At 39.9% G+C, this 19,423-nt stretch overlaps 1 protein-coding gene across 1 annotated transcript in view; it reads right to left on the reverse strand.

Moving 5' to 3' along the window:
- egfra (epidermal growth factor receptor a (erythroblastic leukemia viral (v-erb-b) oncogene homolog, avian)) overlaps positions 1-12,739 on the reverse strand; it is a 44,141-nt gene extending 31,402 nt beyond the window's left edge. Inside the window, exon 1 of the mRNA XM_030773594.1 lies at positions 12,541-12,739. Coding sequence (XP_030629454.1) covers positions 12,541-12,619 — 79 coding nt within the window. The 5' untranslated portion in view covers positions 12,620-12,739. The remainder of the gene's footprint in view (positions 1-12,540) is intronic.
- Positions 12,740-19,423: the final 6,684 nt, after the last annotated feature.

A 19,423-nucleotide genomic window follows, 5' to 3' on the forward strand; every position in this document is an offset into this window, starting at 1 on the left:
TATATTGTTTCAATAAACAAATAGCAAATGATCAGTGGGAAATAAGAGGGAAAAAACAGGAAAAAATAAAACTGCTGCACAAAAGCATTCAGAATCATTCAATATTCAATAATGCAATCCACAATGCTCACTATGAGAATATCTAAGTGTACATTGCTAGATTACAGCTAACATGACAGAGTCTAATGGAGAAGGACCTTGCTAATCAAACAACAGAACCAAACAACGCTGGCATATTGTGGTATGATGACATCAGCAAGCTACTCAGAACAGATGTTCAACTCTCTACAGATGTAGTGATATTTCCTGTTAAGAATGTTCCATGTTTCCATGTTGGCCTGTTGTGTTTGGGGATAAGAAGCAGAAAGAACCAGAAGTTCTCAAAAAACTCAACCCAGAACATTACAACATACAACAGAGGCCAAAACGCCGGGTAGTCACGAAGTTTGGCAAGCCCCTCGCGTTGGAAATGTGAAAGATATTAACTAATGGTAGGAAACAGGCAGGTGCTTAAATCAAAAGCAATACCATTAAAAAATCACACAGGAAAAAATTAACTGATCATAGCATGCTAGTTTGAGTTAAGTGCATCTGTCTGCTGGCCAACAACAGTTAACAAAGTCATTGAGAACTTTCCTCAAGAGTACCTCCGCTGATATTAAACACAGGCAGAATGTGTCAAACAAACCACAGGGCAAAGACATTTAGATAGTTTTAATCCCCCAACACAGACTGTAAGTGCAAGAAATACAGATTTTGTTGTCAAAAAAAAAACAAAAACAAGACAACCATCTGCATATTCTCCACAGCAAAATTTTCCATCAATAACCATATTTTGTTTCATGGCCACAAAAATGATCATACTAACCAGTCCCTGAGTCCCAGTGCTGGGACTGCTGCACCTCGGTGACGGCTGACCAGAATTCCCGTCATAGCTTAAATTTGCAACCATGCAAACAATCTCCCTTGTTTACGCGGCCTCTGACCCCCAAAGCCCTCACGCACACTCTGATCTCTGAGTAATCATATTCACCCAGAGTGATTAGAGGCCCTGCAGATCATACTGTCATAATACTGACAACAAGTATTAAAAACTCAGAGTATCCTGTGTGTAATAAGCATGAGGAGGGAACTGATGCGAGTGAATCCTGCCACCGGCTTTGTGTGGGAGTTAATCTGACTGTCTGGATGGGTTCTGGTCTGTTCTTCAGGGAGATTTTATCATAGCTTCCACACCTACCACGGGGGGGGGGGGGGGGGGGGGGGGGGGGGGAGTATGCTTGCTTTGCTGTGTTGTAAGACACAGAGCAATTGTTTTAAATAAGGCCTGTTAGGTGAAAGTCTGAACTATGAAACTATGAACTAAGTGACTTGTGAAAGTCCATGCTAAAAAAAAAAGCTACTAAACAGATCTAATCAATAAAATCAGGCATGTGGATGCTCACATGCATCCAAAAATAGCCCCATGGACACAGTGTGCTATTGAAGGAGACCTGCAGGACCTCAGAGATGGTGCCTTCAACAGACCATCACAACAAATCCCACTTTTCTCCTTTAAAATGCTTCATCCTCTTATTTCTCTTACTCCTGAAAGGAAGGTGACAGCTCGCATATATAAACTTGAGTGGGGAGGGTTTCCAGCCAAAATCCCATCACTCTTTTCTCCTCTCTGACAAAAAAAGAGAATATTTAATAGAACTGTGGAGTAGGTCCAAAGACCCGAAGATGTTTATAAAACTCAGCTGGCTCCAGTCACCATGAGGATAATAGAGACATTTAGTTAAACAGATAGATAGATAGATAGATAGATAGATAGATAGATAGATAGATAGATAGATAGATACTTTATTGATCCATATGGAAATTTAGGCATCCAGTAGCTTATACGACACATACAGAACACCAATACACACAAGAATAGCAAAAACATAGCAGTGAAGTGATAGTCTAGTCACCAGAACCACTGATATATAACTGACACAGAACCACCGATATATAACTGATACAGAACCACCGATATATAACTGATAAAGAACCACTGAGCACACACAAATAATGTGCAACTCAACAAAAATTCTTTCGATTAAAAAAAAAAAAGCATGCATGAATATGAAATGGCATTTTGTGATTTCCTCTCTGGCTTGGCAAAGTTTATTGAAGTTTATTGTCTCAGGCCGTGAACTTTCCGTCTGATGACCTTCACGGTCTAAAGACCAGATACAATGGCAAACACAAGATATTTATCTGTTGATTAAAACTGTGCCAACAGTAACTTTTCTTGGCTTTGGGCCATTATTCATTTGTTAACTTCCTCAATAGTGAATACACTCCTATCGCTTGCAGTGAAAACATGACCTGAGTATCTCAAAGGAAAGCTCTGGTAAAGTTTTAATCAGATTTGCTTTTAAAGCAACCTCTCTGTTAATGAGAAGAAAACACAAAAGTTAGAGTAAAACTACAATGTTGAATCAAATTCTTACCTTCTGGGGTTATTTGCTGAACAATTAAAAGGTTGTGTGCTGTACCCGCAGGGTGTAATATGAATTATGTTTGCAAATTCACACCTGTTTTCAGGTTTGCTAACCAACAGTGCACAGTCACATCAAGGACAGAACACACGCAAACATACACTCACACACACACACATACACACACACACACACACACACACACACACACACCATTCAATCCTACTTAGAGGTCAGACATATTATTCATTTATTTACTAGAATAGCTGCTTGTTTATTTATTTGTCATAGACAGAGTTAATGACAGATTTGCTAATGAACACAGGGAAAACAGCTTAAACCAAGGCAGTGATCGCGTAATGCAAGAGATTTTTTTTTTCTTGGCGAAGGTTCAATCTCATTAAATCTGCGAGCGGCTGTAATTACTCTCAATTGAATGAAGACCTCTGCCTCTCTTTGTTATAAGGAGGAAGTCCGTCTTATTACTGACTCTCAGCTATCTTTGCAATCCACAGAGGGGGAGAAAAGGAGCACACAGAGGGACTCAACTTCCCGCTCCTGGAGAAACTTAACAGATTCCAGAGACAGCTGACTCTGAGGAGCACGTTTTCAGAGCCATAACCCGGTACTTTAGCCTTTTAAACATGCTGGATGTTCTTTATGGTCCGTGGATGTGTATTACTGCTCTCTTAACATCGTTCCAATATGCCTCTTCACCACAAATTTAACGGTGAATGCAGGTAACAATGCAAGACAAAGTCATGTACAAACACAGCATAATACAGCTACCAGTAGAGGATAATCCTGTCTCAAAGTAGACATGTAGATCCGCAAATAAAGACCCTTTGTGTGACAGGTAACCGTTTCCATGGAAACGTGAGTACACATTCAGACATGGACTCAGACTAAGCTTTTGTGAGGCTGTATGTGTGTGAAAAGCCAAGTTACTCAAATTTCCCTGCTGCTTTCTTTCTGTCTAAAATAAACTCTTTCTTTCATTCTCTCTCTCTCTCTACTGCATGAGTGTACCATGATGGTAGAAAACACAGCACTTCCAACATCACTATTTTTGGCCAGGTCAGCTTAAAAAATTCCTGTTTTTTCTTCATCAGCACAGAAGGTTTATATAGTGAAATTAACATGTCTGAGAAAACTGAGGAGGGTGTGTTTAAAACACAGGTTTCAGTGGTTTCCACTTTGATGCCATTGCAGTGATTTTGATATTGCATGCAAAGCCACGGGGGAAAAAAACTTGAGTTTCTAGTGTAAAGTCACTGCTGAAAACTAGTTTGTCCAGTGCTAAATCCTGGAAATGCAGCATGTCGCTACAGTGTATCAACAGACACATTCCAAAGAAACGTACTGTGCATTTCCATAGTAAGTAAACTGTTAGGCATTTCTTCCTGAGAAGTATTAGTAATATGTTAACGTCAGTGTTGGCTTGTCCAGATATAAGCCTCCAGGAAATTTATACCTTCAGAGAGACCTTCGTCTTGAGACAGCTAATCTCTGCTTAGCACTTTAGAGATACACCTCTAGACAAAATATGGAGCTCTGTCTCCATTATAGGGATCCTTTTTCCTGACCGCCATTATACGTAGGGCATTTAAAAAAGCCTTTTATGGAGGTTATTAAACTCTTAAGCTTGGCTTCACCATAACAGTTCGGCCATAAGGAGTGTGTAATGTCTGGAAGGCAGAAAAAATAAGCAGGGAGAGAAGACCTGTAGAGGGAAGATATTCTGTTTGCCATATTAATATCCGGAAAATTGTTACACATGATATGAAGTACAGTAGATCCTGCAAGTTTGAGAGTCAGACAAAAAAAAAAAAAAAAGTCAGTTGTCTCACACCCAAATGAATTTTGGATACAGTGAAAAAAAAAAAACGGTTACGTCTCATTAACTCTATCAGTGATGGTTTAAATCCACTTCAGTAAAAAGTAAGAAAGTTGTTTTAAAAGACAACTTGTCTTAACAGGTCTAAATAGTAGAACGCCCGGGGCTGGAAAAACCAAATCCAGCATTACACAATTCCCAGTTCTTTATCAGCACAGATTGCACAGAAAAGAAAATTAAAACTGACAAAAACCCAAGGGTCAGAGCAACCTGATTCTGTTTAGGTCATACCCTCTCATTCATTTCATGTGTGTGCTTGACCTTACAGTTTGTCTTTTCCCAGTTTTGAAACAATTTAGTGTCTCCATAATCTGCATACCGTTGCATATGGTCACAGTACAGTCAAAAAAACAAAACAAAACAAAACAAAAAACACAGAAGAGCTCTTCCAAAAACCACAACATTGATGCGCACTGTGATTTACAGATGAATGTGGGTGTGTTATCTCTCATACATATTTTTTACACTCCCAGAATTCATGTTTGAAGGAAACTTGAAGGAAAGGAACCTTTCATGTCAATATTATAGCTTAATATTGATCAGAAGTGGACTTTAATATTGGATCTTGTACCGTTCAATGGCCATATTGCAGTAAACTGTCCTAAGGCTCTTCTTAGAATTAAATGAATATAAAGTAGAAGCACCAGTTACATGGGGGCCTAAGCTATTTCACACAACTTGTCTTTGCAATGAAGCGTATGGGGGAGGGGGGGGGGGTAGTGTTTGTTGAGCTGTACCTCAGTTCCCACGGGAGGCAGCCTGTTTAACTTGAGTGCTATTTTGAAATTTGAACCACCGAATAAAATACAGGAAAGAATATTTCTGCGCTAGACGAGAACTGATGCTGGAGACTGGTGGAGCCTCTCCACATGTTTGCACCTTAAATGGGATGTGAGGAGAGTGTTTGGGATTTGAATGGCTGTGTGTTGGTCTTTTTTCTTCTGATGGTTGAATAAGGACAAAAATCACAGGTACTGAACTGAGGAGACAGCAGCTGCGGAGAGAAAGTGGCCAAAGAATACAGACATCAGATACATGTTCCATACATGCTACGTCTTTAGCCAACACCTCTGTTTTGAAAAGAAACGTGTTTGTGTTTTACTGTTTCAGTGTTCTGGGGCGCGGGAATGAATTCTGTTCCTGTCAGCTGTGAATCGCGTGCATAGGCTATCGTGGGCGACTGACCCAGAACTGTCAGACTGTTTCTAGATTTCTCTTCTCTAAGACGTACACTTAAATATAGGTCTATACACCGTGGCACATCCAAATAAAAGCAAAATTTTTCTTTTTTTCCCTGTACTTCAAATGTCTGCAGCACTCCAACAAAGCTCTTAGTCTACAGTAAGTTGCCTGCTTGGATTGAAGTGTAAGCTGTTCATTAATGTATGTGTATGTATGCAGAGAACAGTCAGGAATCTACTCACCACTGTGTGGGCCAAGAGGAGTAGCTTACGTATTACCATAGCAGACGCACGGCGCGGTTAACCTGGTCAAGTCAAGCATTATCTGAGGGGGTCTCGTTTCTACGTTATTAAAATGCAGCAGAACAACTGGCAACGTTTGCTCATTTACTGTGGTCAAATATTTGGCTTTGAGTGTTTAACGACTAACGCAGACTTAGAGTGTGTATAGTCTGTTCTATTGTTGCTCATTAAATTTCACTTACTAGGCCACCAAATTAAATGACCGTGGGGTTTTCAAAATAAGCACATACGAGCACGAATAAACAAGACGCGCAGAACCTCGCAACTGAACGGAAATTAAATATTTCCAGTTGGCTTAATGTCACATGCACCAGGTCTTCAACTGGTAACAAAAAAAAAAAACTCAAAGAATATTGTCGAATCCGAGAGGGTACCAATCTAGACCTGTTTGCTTTTGGTGGAACAAATCCTAGCAAGATCTAAGGAGTGACAACGTTTTTTTTCCGGCCTATACTTCCAGTGTCTTTCCACAGTGGGCATAAGTGGCCTCCTTGATCATGGAAACGCTATAAACTCCATGACGCCCACCACCAATGCCACATTACTCTATTTTAGGGAACATGTCTGGCTTTAATGAACAAGATCTGGGCTGCCCAGTGAACCTGGGAAAGAAGTAGTTGTACATGTTAGTGTCAAAAAATGGCAAACAAGTCTGCTTAAAAGGTAACTTCCATCACAGAGGAGAATACTGTTCTTTGCCCCTGGGGATTTAAGTGTGAGGGAAAACTGATCGGTATAACACACACACACACACACACACACATATATATATAATTTTAAGAGTGTATGCACAGTGTATATAGGCTTGATGAATCTAAAGGTACATAACCATTCAGCACATCTGGGAACCTAAAGCCAACAGTGAGCTCAAAGAAAGTTCACAGAAATATGAGGTTTACATGCTGTCACGAGATCTCATTCACCTCCCTTGCCTGCTAGCTGTCATTACGGCTCACAAATAGCAGAGATCATCTGAAGGGCTTTAATAAACGGAAGCAGCACGGGCCAATCCAAACAGGTGATTTTCTATGAGGCCTGGGCCGTGCTCTTTAAGGACAGACGACGTAGCAGCAGTGCTGAAATACAATGCACACCATTCATAGAACCCTCATTGTTCTTCATGGACGAGGAACCCAGTCAGAGACACAGGGAGAAAAAAAAAAGGAGAGGTCTGTGCCAACTCTAGGTGCTGTTTAACAGTTTATCAAGGCTGGAGGTCCTGTTTCTTTTTTTTTCCTTTTTCTTTTCTCATTTTATTTCCTTCCAGCAGCATACTGGAGTTCACAGTAGATCTGGGCTCTTTCAGCAGATGTGATTCTGGGAAGGCAATCATCAAGGGAAGGGCGTAGAAGCCCAGAGACCTAAGGGATTGGTCACATTGTGCTGCCTCTCAAAAAACAGTTTAGGTTTGTGACCAATCATACCTTTGGGATCTAAACATACCGGACAATAGACTTTGGCAACAAACCTTTAAAGAGCATTTTCGGGGGGCGCAGGGTGTGAAGGGACAGATAGCATAGAGGCCAGGCAGGTTTAAGGGAAACCAATGTATAAACTGACTGAAATCACAGAGCAGTGCTTGGGACACTAATAGAGCTGCTATGTGCAAGGTGTGTGCAGATAGTGTGGGAGGGAGAGGACCAAAGCTATAGAGCAGAGGTTGGCAACCCCCTTTCCTGAAGAGTCATACTCCAGAAAGGCTCGGATCCTGTCATAATCTAACGCATCTGATTTTACAATTCAGGGACTCCACAGAACGCTGTTTAGCTCAATCAGGTGTGTTTTTTGTGGGACTGGACTAACAATCCCTCTGTTCTAATATTTGCAAGGGGAAGTGCTGCCTACATCTTCTTCAGAGAAAGAGAGAGAGAGAGAGCACTTTAAAAGCCTCCTGAAGATTTCACTACTTTCTGTTTAAACAAGTGTGTTTTCTGTGATCATCCAACTCTAAACTCCCCAGAGCAGCCCCAACTGTTGACTCCGTAATGGCTGACAACGGCCACATTTGTTTACTCAAGAAGAAAAGCCAAGGTCTTTCACTCTAGATACAAAACAAAGAGCAAAAAACTATTTTTTAAAGGGGACAGGTAATCTTGGAAACTTTAACTTGTCTTCATTCCAAGTTTCACGATTAAACTGCCATCCAGAGATTAAATTACAGACACGTGAAATTCACTGTTAAAAAATATAACTGCAAAGAATGTTTGGACTTAGGACCTCATCTTGAGGAACTCTGTACCAAATGTATTTGGAAAACATTCTTCTACACTGACTTATGTCAAGTCTGAAGTTATAATTTACCCCACAGATAGAACTCTCAAACTGTCCTGACGGCATGTTTGGGCAACGTGACATGAATCAAGGCGCTCTGTAGCTTCTCTCGGCTCAGTGATTAACTCACAAAAGCCACCGAGGTGTTCCACAGAGTCCAGTAAAGAGAGAGGACTTCTGCCATTTGCTTAAGATGACATCCGGTGCGGAGCTCAGCTGTAAATGACATTTCGGGGCTCTCTGAGTTAATCTGCCATGTTAGGACACAATGATTCAGATTCCGGTAATGGGGGCGGAAGGTAATTGCTGAAAAACGTATCATCCTTTCTCCGGTCGGTCTCACGGAGAAAAGCAAAACAGAGTACTGATGTATTCTCCATGCAGCATAAAAAAAAAAAACCTCTTTGACTCAATGAATTTCAGTCTCCTGAGGTTGTCCATGGCAAGACTTTTACGTCCTAATGTGGGAAATACGAGCGCTGATGGCTTTTCAGTCAAAGAGATGAGATACAACCTGAATGGAACTAAACTTGATCAATATCCACTAAATAAAAAATGGCCAACATTACTCGTAATGAAATTATTCTGGATTTTCATGTTTTTGTCAAATCAACCTGAAACACATGACGTCTTTATCATATCTTCACATTTCACATCCTTCAAGTTAATTAATATTACACACAAGCACAACAACAACAACAAAAAAAACACTGAAATGTGGATTTCAACAACTAGGCAGACTTGGATGTGTTTGCCAGGTAAGCTGTTTCTCTTTTTTCCTCACAAACTGTTAGTGTTGGAAAGACCATTAGGGTGTTCTTGGGAAACGAGCTCGTGTCTTGAAGAAACCACGCATAACAATAACATCTGTTTCATGCCCCAGGCAAGAGAAACAACAAAAACAAAATTATATAACAAACGTGTTACCCCTGTCCTCACAAGGTCTTAGGTGGAACCAGGATTTTTGAAAAAAGAAAATAAAACAGATGCCTACAAAAAAAGGGGGGTTCCAGAGAAGTAACATTAAGAAAATCCACACTGCTAATAAGGACTTAGACTGGAGCAGAGGACATTCAAAAAAAAAAAAAGAAACTGCACAAAGTTGTCTCTCTTTCCTCTTCCATTTATATGCTGTTTCCCAAGTCTGCTCACTGCTTTATAAGCAAAGGTCTCCGGTGTGCACTCTCTGTTTTGTTTAGCTGTTCTGAAATATTTGGGAGATCTGTCTTTTGGCTCACAAACACTGGCGACTTGTTATGGTTTTGTGAACACCAGCTGAGAGGAAGAGTCTAGTCAAAAGACACACAGTTCTTGATTTAATTTGATTAACTCTGTAAGGACCATACTGGGTGAGGAACCAGACCTTACAGACTGGTCTTTACCAGAACTGGACCTAGTTCTCATTTACGTGAAAGGTAAAAGCAGATTACCTAATCTGGTCGTACTCTTCAGCTCCAGGCTTACTGTAAATGGACAGAAGTTCTGTTTGCTTTGGGAGGTGAGCAGACTGTAAATTCTGGTCTTGGTTTTTAGATAGGACGGAAGCCAAGTCTGTGGAAAACGGTTTAAGAATGATGGAGCTTGGTCTACTCAAGCACTTTCTGTGTACCGAGGCACACATAGTTCACCCTGAAGTGTGTGGACTCTCGCAGTGAGGCGTCCTTCCAAAAATTTAACACATAATCGCTATTGTTGGCTTCCCAGCCGCGGGAATATACAGAGAGCACTGTGAATGTATGCTGTCCTCACAATACGAAGGTCAATAATTTCAGCATTTTAGTCTAGTAAAGCACAGACGCCGGTAAAAAAAGATGATAAACTGTTGTATGGATTTAATCAGTCCAATGCTAATCCACCGGATGTACACTCAGTGAACTACGAATCACCTCAGCACAGCCCAGAGACAGTGAGTCAGATTTGAACTGTGTGATGTGCACTCTCCCATCTAAATGTGTGTGAAGAAGCTTTGAGTAAACGTTTGGTGTACCCCAGCTCAACGTCACACAGCTGGAAAAAGAAGAATGTGCTAATGAACAGACCAAATGACTGAATGCTCATTTGTTTGACGCCTGACCTCATAAAAGCAGTTTTTGCCCAAATGCCTTATATGAAGGGTGAAATTCCTTTTGATGACAATTCAAATGGTGGTTTTCCCCTTCTTTTTCTTACAAGGAAAGCCTTACTCTATAGACCACACCAAACGCTGCAACATGAAAGGTAAATTTACCTTTTCAGTCAAGCATAACACTAGCATCAACAGCTCCGTCAGCGTGAGTGAGTCAGTGTCATACTGTACTGGAAAAGGCCTTTGTTCGTTTACAGCAAGGAAAACAAAGAGTGAGATTTATCAAAGGAAAAGAATACACTAAGGGCTTAAGGGAGACATTAACAGCTTCAGTAATCTACAGCTTCTGATAACCAGTGATCTTCAGTGACCTACATACATCATAGACTTTCTCTCTTTAATGACCCCCCCCTCTCTCTCTCTCTCTCTGTATATATATATATATATATATATATATATACACACACATGTTAGTATGTGTGTGTGTGTGCTTGTGTGTGGGTGTGAGTGTGTGTGTTCTAAACCCATTTATATTTATGTTTATTATGTATTCAAGGACTGAAACAAAGTTTTCTTTTTCAGAGGAGCCCTTTTTACACGCACAATTCTCAAAACAAAACAAAAAGTTCTCAGTTATATCGGTTTAATATCGTTTTTTAAAAAAATCAATGGTTTTGTATCTGTGCGGCTTTGCTTGCACCTTAGCACAAAAAAATTGCCTTCAAAGTGTTCAAAGTGCACTTCAGGTTATTTGGAAGTCTGTTCTGTGGGGAGCTGTCAGTGCTCAGGTCATAAACATAAAAGTTTTTGTTCTTTTCCAACTGCATCATACAACAGCTAGACCAAAGGCTTGTCAAACAAAGTGACAACGCTGCAGTGTTGAAATTAAAGTTAGTGTCTTTAACTTCAGATGGGCCTGTTTTTGTGAATTCTGCACTGATTAACACCTCTCTACACTCGAAGATTGCTTCCTCACTAACAAAAACAGTGCAAGCATCTGAACGAAAACTACTTTGCACTTTCCTGTCAGTCATATCTGTGTAACTAAAACAAGGCAGAACATTAATGCAATGCAGTTACATGTTAATGCATAATCCAATTATTGGTCTCTGGAACAATCTGATCAGACTGCTTTGAGAAGAACAGTGTGAAGAATTGCCAAAAGCAAAAAATATATTTCCACTTAAGGAGCAGAACTTCTCACGCATGACTTAGAAGCATTATAATGCAAAATAAATAAAAGGCCTTTCCTCCTTTACTCCGGAGCGTCGCTCCAATGAGGAACCAGACTGTAATAAACTGATTTGTTTACATCCCATCTGTCAATATTGGCACATGTAACTATTTGTGTACACAAGATGTTTACTACAACCTGTCAAAGAGATAAAGGCAATCAGAGACACTCTAAATAGAGTAATAGTCTGTTTTTCTCAAACGAAGGCATGCATGAAAATGAATCCATGTTATTATATCTATCATAAATAATAACGGAAAAGCATCCCACTCCTTTGTCACGTTGTTAAATCGAAAGCGAATGAAGATCCTAAAGTAGACCCTCAAGTTTCAAGTGACTCAGTCTTGCGCACAGTCTGTTTTAGATTTAACCATCTTGTTCTTGTGGTTTATCTGGTATAGTCTGTAAACCATCTTTCAGTGTAGTTATTTATAATATAGTTGCGGTGTAGACAGTGTAACTTGGTGTAAGGCAAAGAGAATTGACCAAAAACTTCAAATCCTCTTTCACTGAATATCCTGTTCCTGAAATGATGCCGGCCAGAAATGTGTATCTGACAATAAGCGAGTCAGATACACTGTAGAGAAATAGGCCTGCTAATAATTTAGGGATAGGCATGAGAGAAGATTGTGCCCACTTTACTTTAATTTCTTAATTTCATGGACTATTATCAGTTTCAAACTGGGCACACAATCCCAGCTAGAACAGTCTTTACACAGGCAGACTAGATACTGTTTCACGACAATTGTTCCTGACAATTCTTTCCAATTTTCGCCTGGAATACCACTCATAGCATTTAATCACTAAGCAAAATATTTTCAGTATAAACGTATATACTCATTGTACTAAACGGGTAGTGCTCGTTCTTAATATAAATTATGATTCACAAAAAAAAATATATATATATATATATATATATTCGGTATTCGGGAGTTGAAACAGAAACCAGGCAGTAACTTCAGCACTTTTCCCACGCTGACTGAGATTTCACAAGACTGCACATCTCCAAGGAACGCCAGACACCACTATGGCATGTCCGACTTTCCATTCCATTCCTCAGCGGGACAGTGCATACGTCCCCCCAGCTTTCAACTGCGCTCTGTTCCACTAAGCCATCTTACCTTTCTTTTCCGCAATTGCACACGAACCCAGGGATAGGAGTAAGGTGAAAAGGATCCCCGTCACCGTTTTCCTTGCCATAGTTTCTCAAATTGACGTTTTATCGTTTCTTCCTGACAGTTTTCTTCCTTACACCATAGCTACAGCTCCGTCCGAGTGTTGCGATTCACTTTTGTTTTGATTTTCTGTGTAAAGTTGCTTATCCTTGGGGAACTTTTTCTAACTTAAAGTTCCAAGTTTGACAGTTTCTCCTTCTCCTGCGCAAATCCCGACAGTACTATGAGAACACTTAGCTCTAGGCTGGATAACGCTTCGAGTATCTGACGTCAGCAAAAGGGAGGACCGTTGCTGTAAGTGAAATGTTCGGATAGGTGAGTAACCAGCATTGATAGAAGGAACGTGTACTAGGTTAACACATCGCGAGTTTTGGGAAATAGTCCAAAAGCGTGATTAAGTCTTGTCTAAAGCTTCAAAAGAAGAAGCTACCAAAGACAATAATTAAGGGAATGAATAATACATTTGATGTCTACTTTATCGTTTCATCTTGTGTTATGCGTCTTCACAGCAAAGAGAAAATACTGCTAGGACTAACTTGTATGGTAACCACGGGAATATGTGTTGCGAAATATTTACGGTCATATTCTGAAAGTTGCTAAATTGCTCGTGAGGTGTTTTCAGTGTTATTTTGAGCATGGCACGACTAATGATCTTTTTTGCGTCTGGTTGTCTTTAGTGTTGTCACTTGCCTCGAGCGATGACAGTGTCTCGATTGCATTGATCTGGAGTATCACCGTGGCCCGAAGTTTCGAAAGGGAAATTCTCCAGGAAGTTTGTCTTCCCACAAGTCACCAAAGTCTAAACCACTAACCAGTAGAATCCCAGAATCCTTCAGTCAACGTCCTTATGCGTCGACAGTCTCTGTGCATTGTAAATTTTGTCATGTATTCATACTGTTGATACTGATGAAGCTATGAATGTGCGCAAATATTTGTCTGTTCTTGGTCATAAACACATCACTATAGTGGCCTAATGATGAAATAAGCCTCCAACAGATGCTCAGGAAAGGGTGGTGGAACAATTCAATTGCCAAGGGGGTTATTATTTTCTTTCTTTTTTTCTGTATTCTTTTTATATCAACATACAGGAAATATCTGGGTGTGTAAATGAAAGTCTTTAGCTTAAAAAGACTGAAAACAGTTCTTTGAGTTATGTGAAACTCTGAGATTCATTAGTCTTAATTAAGGCATGTCTCAATTTTATTAAAGTTATGGGTGATTGGGGATTAGGTAGGGTAGAGTTCATTGTTCTCAGTTGTGCGACACCTCTGCAAACTTAATGGAAACTCGGACGCAACATAGTTGCAACCAGTCGTGAACAGTTCAACGTAATGCAACTGACTGAATGCAGTCAGTTGCATTATCAGAAAACATCAATCAGAAACCAGATGCACTCCAATCAGAAATCAGAATCAGATCAGAAAACAGATGCCCTGACCATGTTTCTAAATGTGAAACAGTTCTTTCAACGGTTGATGTTTGCTCACTGTTCACTCAGAATGGTTTACTAGGAAAGAGGTAGCCTGTGACTTCAGAAGGAAGTAATGTTAGTGTTTGTGGTTGTTAGTGGTTCAAAGGACTAGCTAGTTGGGTAGTAAAGGTGACGTGTTCCATTGTGCTCTGTAATCCCTGTGATCGCACACACACTGTTGTTGTCCCATTTTACACACACACACACACACACTGTTGTTGTCCCATTTTACACCAGAGACTCCCCTGTTTTGTATGGGGATGTGGCAGTGCAGCACTTTACACCCAGTAGTGAACACACACACAAGCAGCACACCTGCACATGGGAATCAGTTGGGGGTTAAGTGCCTTGGGTACTTCAGCCATGGATGTTGAGGGAAGTTCACCCCTGACCACATTTTTTCTGCCAGACCAGGGGATTGAACCGGCGACCTTTTGGTCACAAGCCCGCCTCTCTAACCATTAGGCTCTAACCAAAATTATGTTGATTTTTAACAGAGTGAATTGTGTAAAGTGTAATCACACTCACCTTGTGGATGCAACCAAAACTTGCGTGAACAGTAGGCCTAATTCGCGGAACACCGCATTTCGGACACAAGATCATCACAACCCTCCAAAGTTTTAAAAAACAGTGCTGACGATGCTAGAATGGATGTATAGATCTACACAAAATGTGGAGAATTTTTATTAAAGAGATTTCAGAACTTCAGATGATAATGTTAGATGTCAGGTTAGACATCATGTATTCAATAATTAACTTAAAGTGAGCAATACGGGACATAATAAACTGCTCCTCACACTCTGCCATTTTGCAGTGTGGCGTAAACCTTGTCCTTACTCTCGCAACTGTGTCTCAACAATTCACAAAACGCAACACGTTGTGAAACAGGTGTTTCTTACATACACTTACAGGCATTCAAAGAAAAGATAAAGAAACTAAAAACAAGTGTAGTCTACTGCAATTGAGAGATTTATGGCTGCACAAGGTAGGTTGCACAAAACATATACTGAAATATTCAAATATTACAAGCTGAAACTTTAACTTTAACATTAAATAACATCTGATGTTTTCATATGCGTTATTTTTTCTGATTGTTTTAGAGCAGTAATGACTTATTCCAGTAAGTTATTAGCTTCTTACAACTCCACTCTATCAAGCTTAAATCTTTCAGATGCTTATCAATAGCAAACTGGCGCAGTGTTAATTTTTCGTTTCAGCAAATCACTTACATTTCAGCAATATACATTTATTTGTGAGGTCTACATCACCGGTGAACAGCAATGATACCAAATCTTTCCAACAATAATGGCCAGCATCAATCCACATTAAGGGAAAGTGATCATTACAGCAAGCTAAGAAGGCCAGAAATCATGCTAATGACCGATGATCAGACTCTGCGGAGACCTATGTGAAAGACCTCATATGTCACTCAGTGTTTTTTACAAAGGGTTATTGCATTACAGCCAGCTAATAGCCAAGCGAATGGTGTTCATAAAGGATGCAATGAGTTTCGGTGACTTTTGATCTTCCGATAATGATAGGAACACATCATAGATCGATAACAAAGAGAAGAGGAGAGAGAGAGAGAGAAAGAAAAATGTTTCAAAATCAAAACACACAGTGTTAAAATGCATGTGACTTTGTAAATAGATGATGCTAGGCTGACACCTGAGCAGGGAGTGACTGATATTTCTAAAGACTTGTGTGTCAGGTCTTGGGAAAGAGGAAGTTTCCAGGCTTTCTGTCATCACAGCCAGCGAATGGAAAATATGTAAACAACTGCTTTGGAAAAACGGACGGGGTCTAAGAATACCTCACTGGGGTTGCCTGGTGATATCTCAGACCCTTCCCACTGCAGAGATTTTGGAAAGTTTTAATGTCAACATGCATCATTCCAGCATTTTAATTAACCAAGGGGAAAGGTGAGACCGTCCAGGTTTAACTGTGATACTTGTGGTTGCAGACAGGTGTCCGTGTCTGAAGTGAACACAGGCTGGAGGATGAAGTGCCTCTTCAAAAGTCCCTCATCCAGATCACTTGACGTCCTGTGAATTTTATATGCCTTACACTTTGATGGAACTTGAACTACTTGAACCAGTTATGCACTTCTATATCTAGTTAAAGTAGGCTTTAACGTATTTTATAACTATCTATTACAATTATTTAGGGGTCTTGAGGGTGCAAATTAACCATCAAGTTAATGAATGAATAACCTTGCAATGCATCAGTAATTTTTTTCCCCACATGCTCATTGATCTATAATCTTCAAAATTGAATTTCTCTTGTACAGACTTCTACTTACTGTGGCTCAGAAAATTCAGACTGGGTGAGGAAAATTAAAGCTGTAACATATGTGCTTGTTCCTTGAATCAAAAAGATTAAAAGAGAAAAACAGATTATTTTTAATCCGCTGAGAGCGAGCACTGATTAACTCCTCTGTGTGTCTCTCCACTCCACTCCCTCTCACTGCTCCCTGTCACAGCATGCCCCACTGACCTCCTCCTCTGCTCTCCCTAGCCAATGTCCTGTCCTGACTGAGAAAAACGGAGCCTTGGAAAATGTTTGGACTGGATGCTGAAGAGAAACTGAGGAATTTGTAGTATATTAACTAAATAAGGGGGTGTCTGAAATGACCTTTCACCTAATGCAGCTTCTTGAGGAATATGCCAGTTTTAAGTATTAAAGTGTAGGCACATCCCATACAGACATACTCTGTCTATCTGACTGCCTCTCTGTCTCTCTCTCTCTCACACACACACACACACACACACACACAGAAACACACATACACGCCCTTCAGAGGTCAAGAACAAGTTCAAGGGTGCCATCTGGGCTCACTAAATTATTAATGATTTTATTCTGTCAATTACATTATTTTTAGACCACAACACTAACAACTGTGATGCAAGCGTAAACAACACATCCTCAACGTGTCAGGAATTCTAACAACAGCGGATTCTTTTTTTTTCTCCTTTTCTTCCCTAAGAGAACAGCACAGACTAGACACTAGACATTCATCGGGACTTGAGGTCATTAGATTGTTTATTGAGGCAGAAGGAATGAAGTGTGATCATGCAGTGCAAACGCGGTGTCAGACACAAAAGGCGAGCTTTGATCCAACATGACATGCACCAGCTGGACAGAGGGGGAATAAAACCCAGTCCAAATCAGAGACATAAGGTATGGCATATAGAGTGTCATCAAAATCAGGCAAGATCTATCTAAATTCCTAGATCAGCAAAAGGCAGTCAGTGAAATGAATACAGAAATGAGGATATCAACAAACATAACAAAACACAGTACACCACACACAGCCTTACTGGACCACCTGGGATTCAAGAATTTATTCATATAATTTCTCTGTTTTTTTCCTCAAAAACTGTGCCATTGTTCTTTGTGACTAACACACTGGGTCTTGGAGGGTAAGAGCCTTTTCTTTTCTTTTTTTTTTTAACAAATTTCTGTCACAGAACAGGTGATATTGCTCTGGTCTAGCTCAGGGAATATGACTAACAACTTGCAGTTATGTTTCATCCCAGTTTGTCATGCTGGGTTTTTTTTTTTTTTACGGCCTCTTCTGAATCGAGGTTTAGGTGTTGCCCTGGCAGCTGGACTGTTCTCTCTTTAAACCAAGGATTCACAGTCACCACTTTGTGACACAGACTAATACTGTGTCAAGACTGACTCCATTAAATTGTTGGATAGATCTTTCAGAACGACCTTGTGTGTCAGCCACTGGATACTTCAACCAATGGAAACCAATCAAATGGTTATGTCTTTTCTCTGTGTCTGTTATCTTTGCAGGGTAATGTGTTACTAATATGTTGCACCATACATCTTCGTGATAAATGTTATGTAATAAATGTTTTGTATTTTAAGTCTTATTCACTCTTGGACCCAAATAAAAGTGCTGAAGGTCTACATATGTCCAACTCCCATCACTCTCCTCAAAATCTGTGAATTTCAGTTCAGTCAGTTTGTATTCACAATGTAGGTCTATAAATGTTTAATTACAGCATAATACAATTTAAATACACACATACTTATGCAATGATTACAATGACTTCTTTTTTTTTTTTACAGTTATGTTACAACAAAGTCATTTCCCAGAACTCTGCTTCAAACGGTTATGATAAATATTGCATTAGCCTTCATAATTGACCTTCTTCTAAGCCCAATCACTGATTTCTTAATAAATTATGATTAAATACTGTTTCCGCTCCAGCTTTTCGTGTAGCACTGACACACTCACTTTTCATGCTGTTCAATAACAACAGCTCTGCTGAACAGGCCTGGAGCTAAAGCGCTCTCTTGACGTTCTGATGCAAATGCCCACAACAATGCAGACACAAAAGAAGACTAATTAGTCCTAATTAAAGAGCTTGGTAAAAATGCAGCATTCCATAGCAGATGTTTACCTGTTGGCTGATTTAGAAAAATAGTTTCATTGTGATGACTGAAAAGAGAAAGGTAAAGAACGCATAACTCTGTAAGAGCATGATGGGGGAAAATACACTGTGTTTAAGCCAAATTTCAAATGAGGGTTTAATGCTGAGGTAAACTTGAGCTTTGTTACAATTTTGTTCAACCTTTCTGCTGACTTTGTTATGATGCTAGGCAATTTTGTCTGTATTTGTTTATGTGCAGTGTGTCTCGATGTGTCAGAATGTTTGAAAATAGACACAGAGGGAGAAAGACAAAGAAACAGATGGATAGTTAGAGAGAGAGAGAGAGAGAGAGAGAGAGAAAGAGAAAGAGAAAGAGATTTTCTTTGTTGTAGGCCTAAATGTATTTGCTGGACAAAAGTCAGAGTACAAGTAACCCTAGCCTCATAAACGAAAACCTTTTTTTCCCCGACCAGATTTAATATTTCCCAACAGTCTCATCAGAGGACTGCCAAGACCATGCCTGTCAGAGCTTGTGTGTTGCCATGACGCCAATCTTGGTTAAACAAAAAATACCTCAAACGCAGAGTGAATGAATGGAAGAAGGTTCTCATATTCCAAACTGGTCCCTTTCACAATCAGGAGGCTCTGCGAGTCTCATCATGTGCAGTTGGCAAAAAAAAAAAACTCATGACCCAAAACACCGATACGTCTCAGCTACTTGTCACAATAATGTCTCAAAACGTTTCCCACCTTTACACGCAACACCAACACCACTAAAAACGACTGACGAATTATGACGTTATTTATTTATATATTCATTCATTCATTTCCAACTTGACGCTTTATAGTTGTTTTATAAATTTATGGACAGGGCCACATGCAGTTATGTACAATCCTAATCTTACATTCAGTGGTGCGAGGTTCAGACATCTTTTATGCCAGTTTGTCAAACTAAAAATGCAAAACCGCT

The sequence above is a fragment of the Chanos chanos genome, chromosome 5 (genome assembly GCF_902362185.1).
Source record: "Chanos chanos chromosome 5, fChaCha1.1, whole genome shotgun sequence".
Classification (NCBI taxonomy): Eukaryota; Metazoa; Chordata; class Actinopteri; order Gonorynchiformes; family Chanidae; genus Chanos; species Chanos chanos.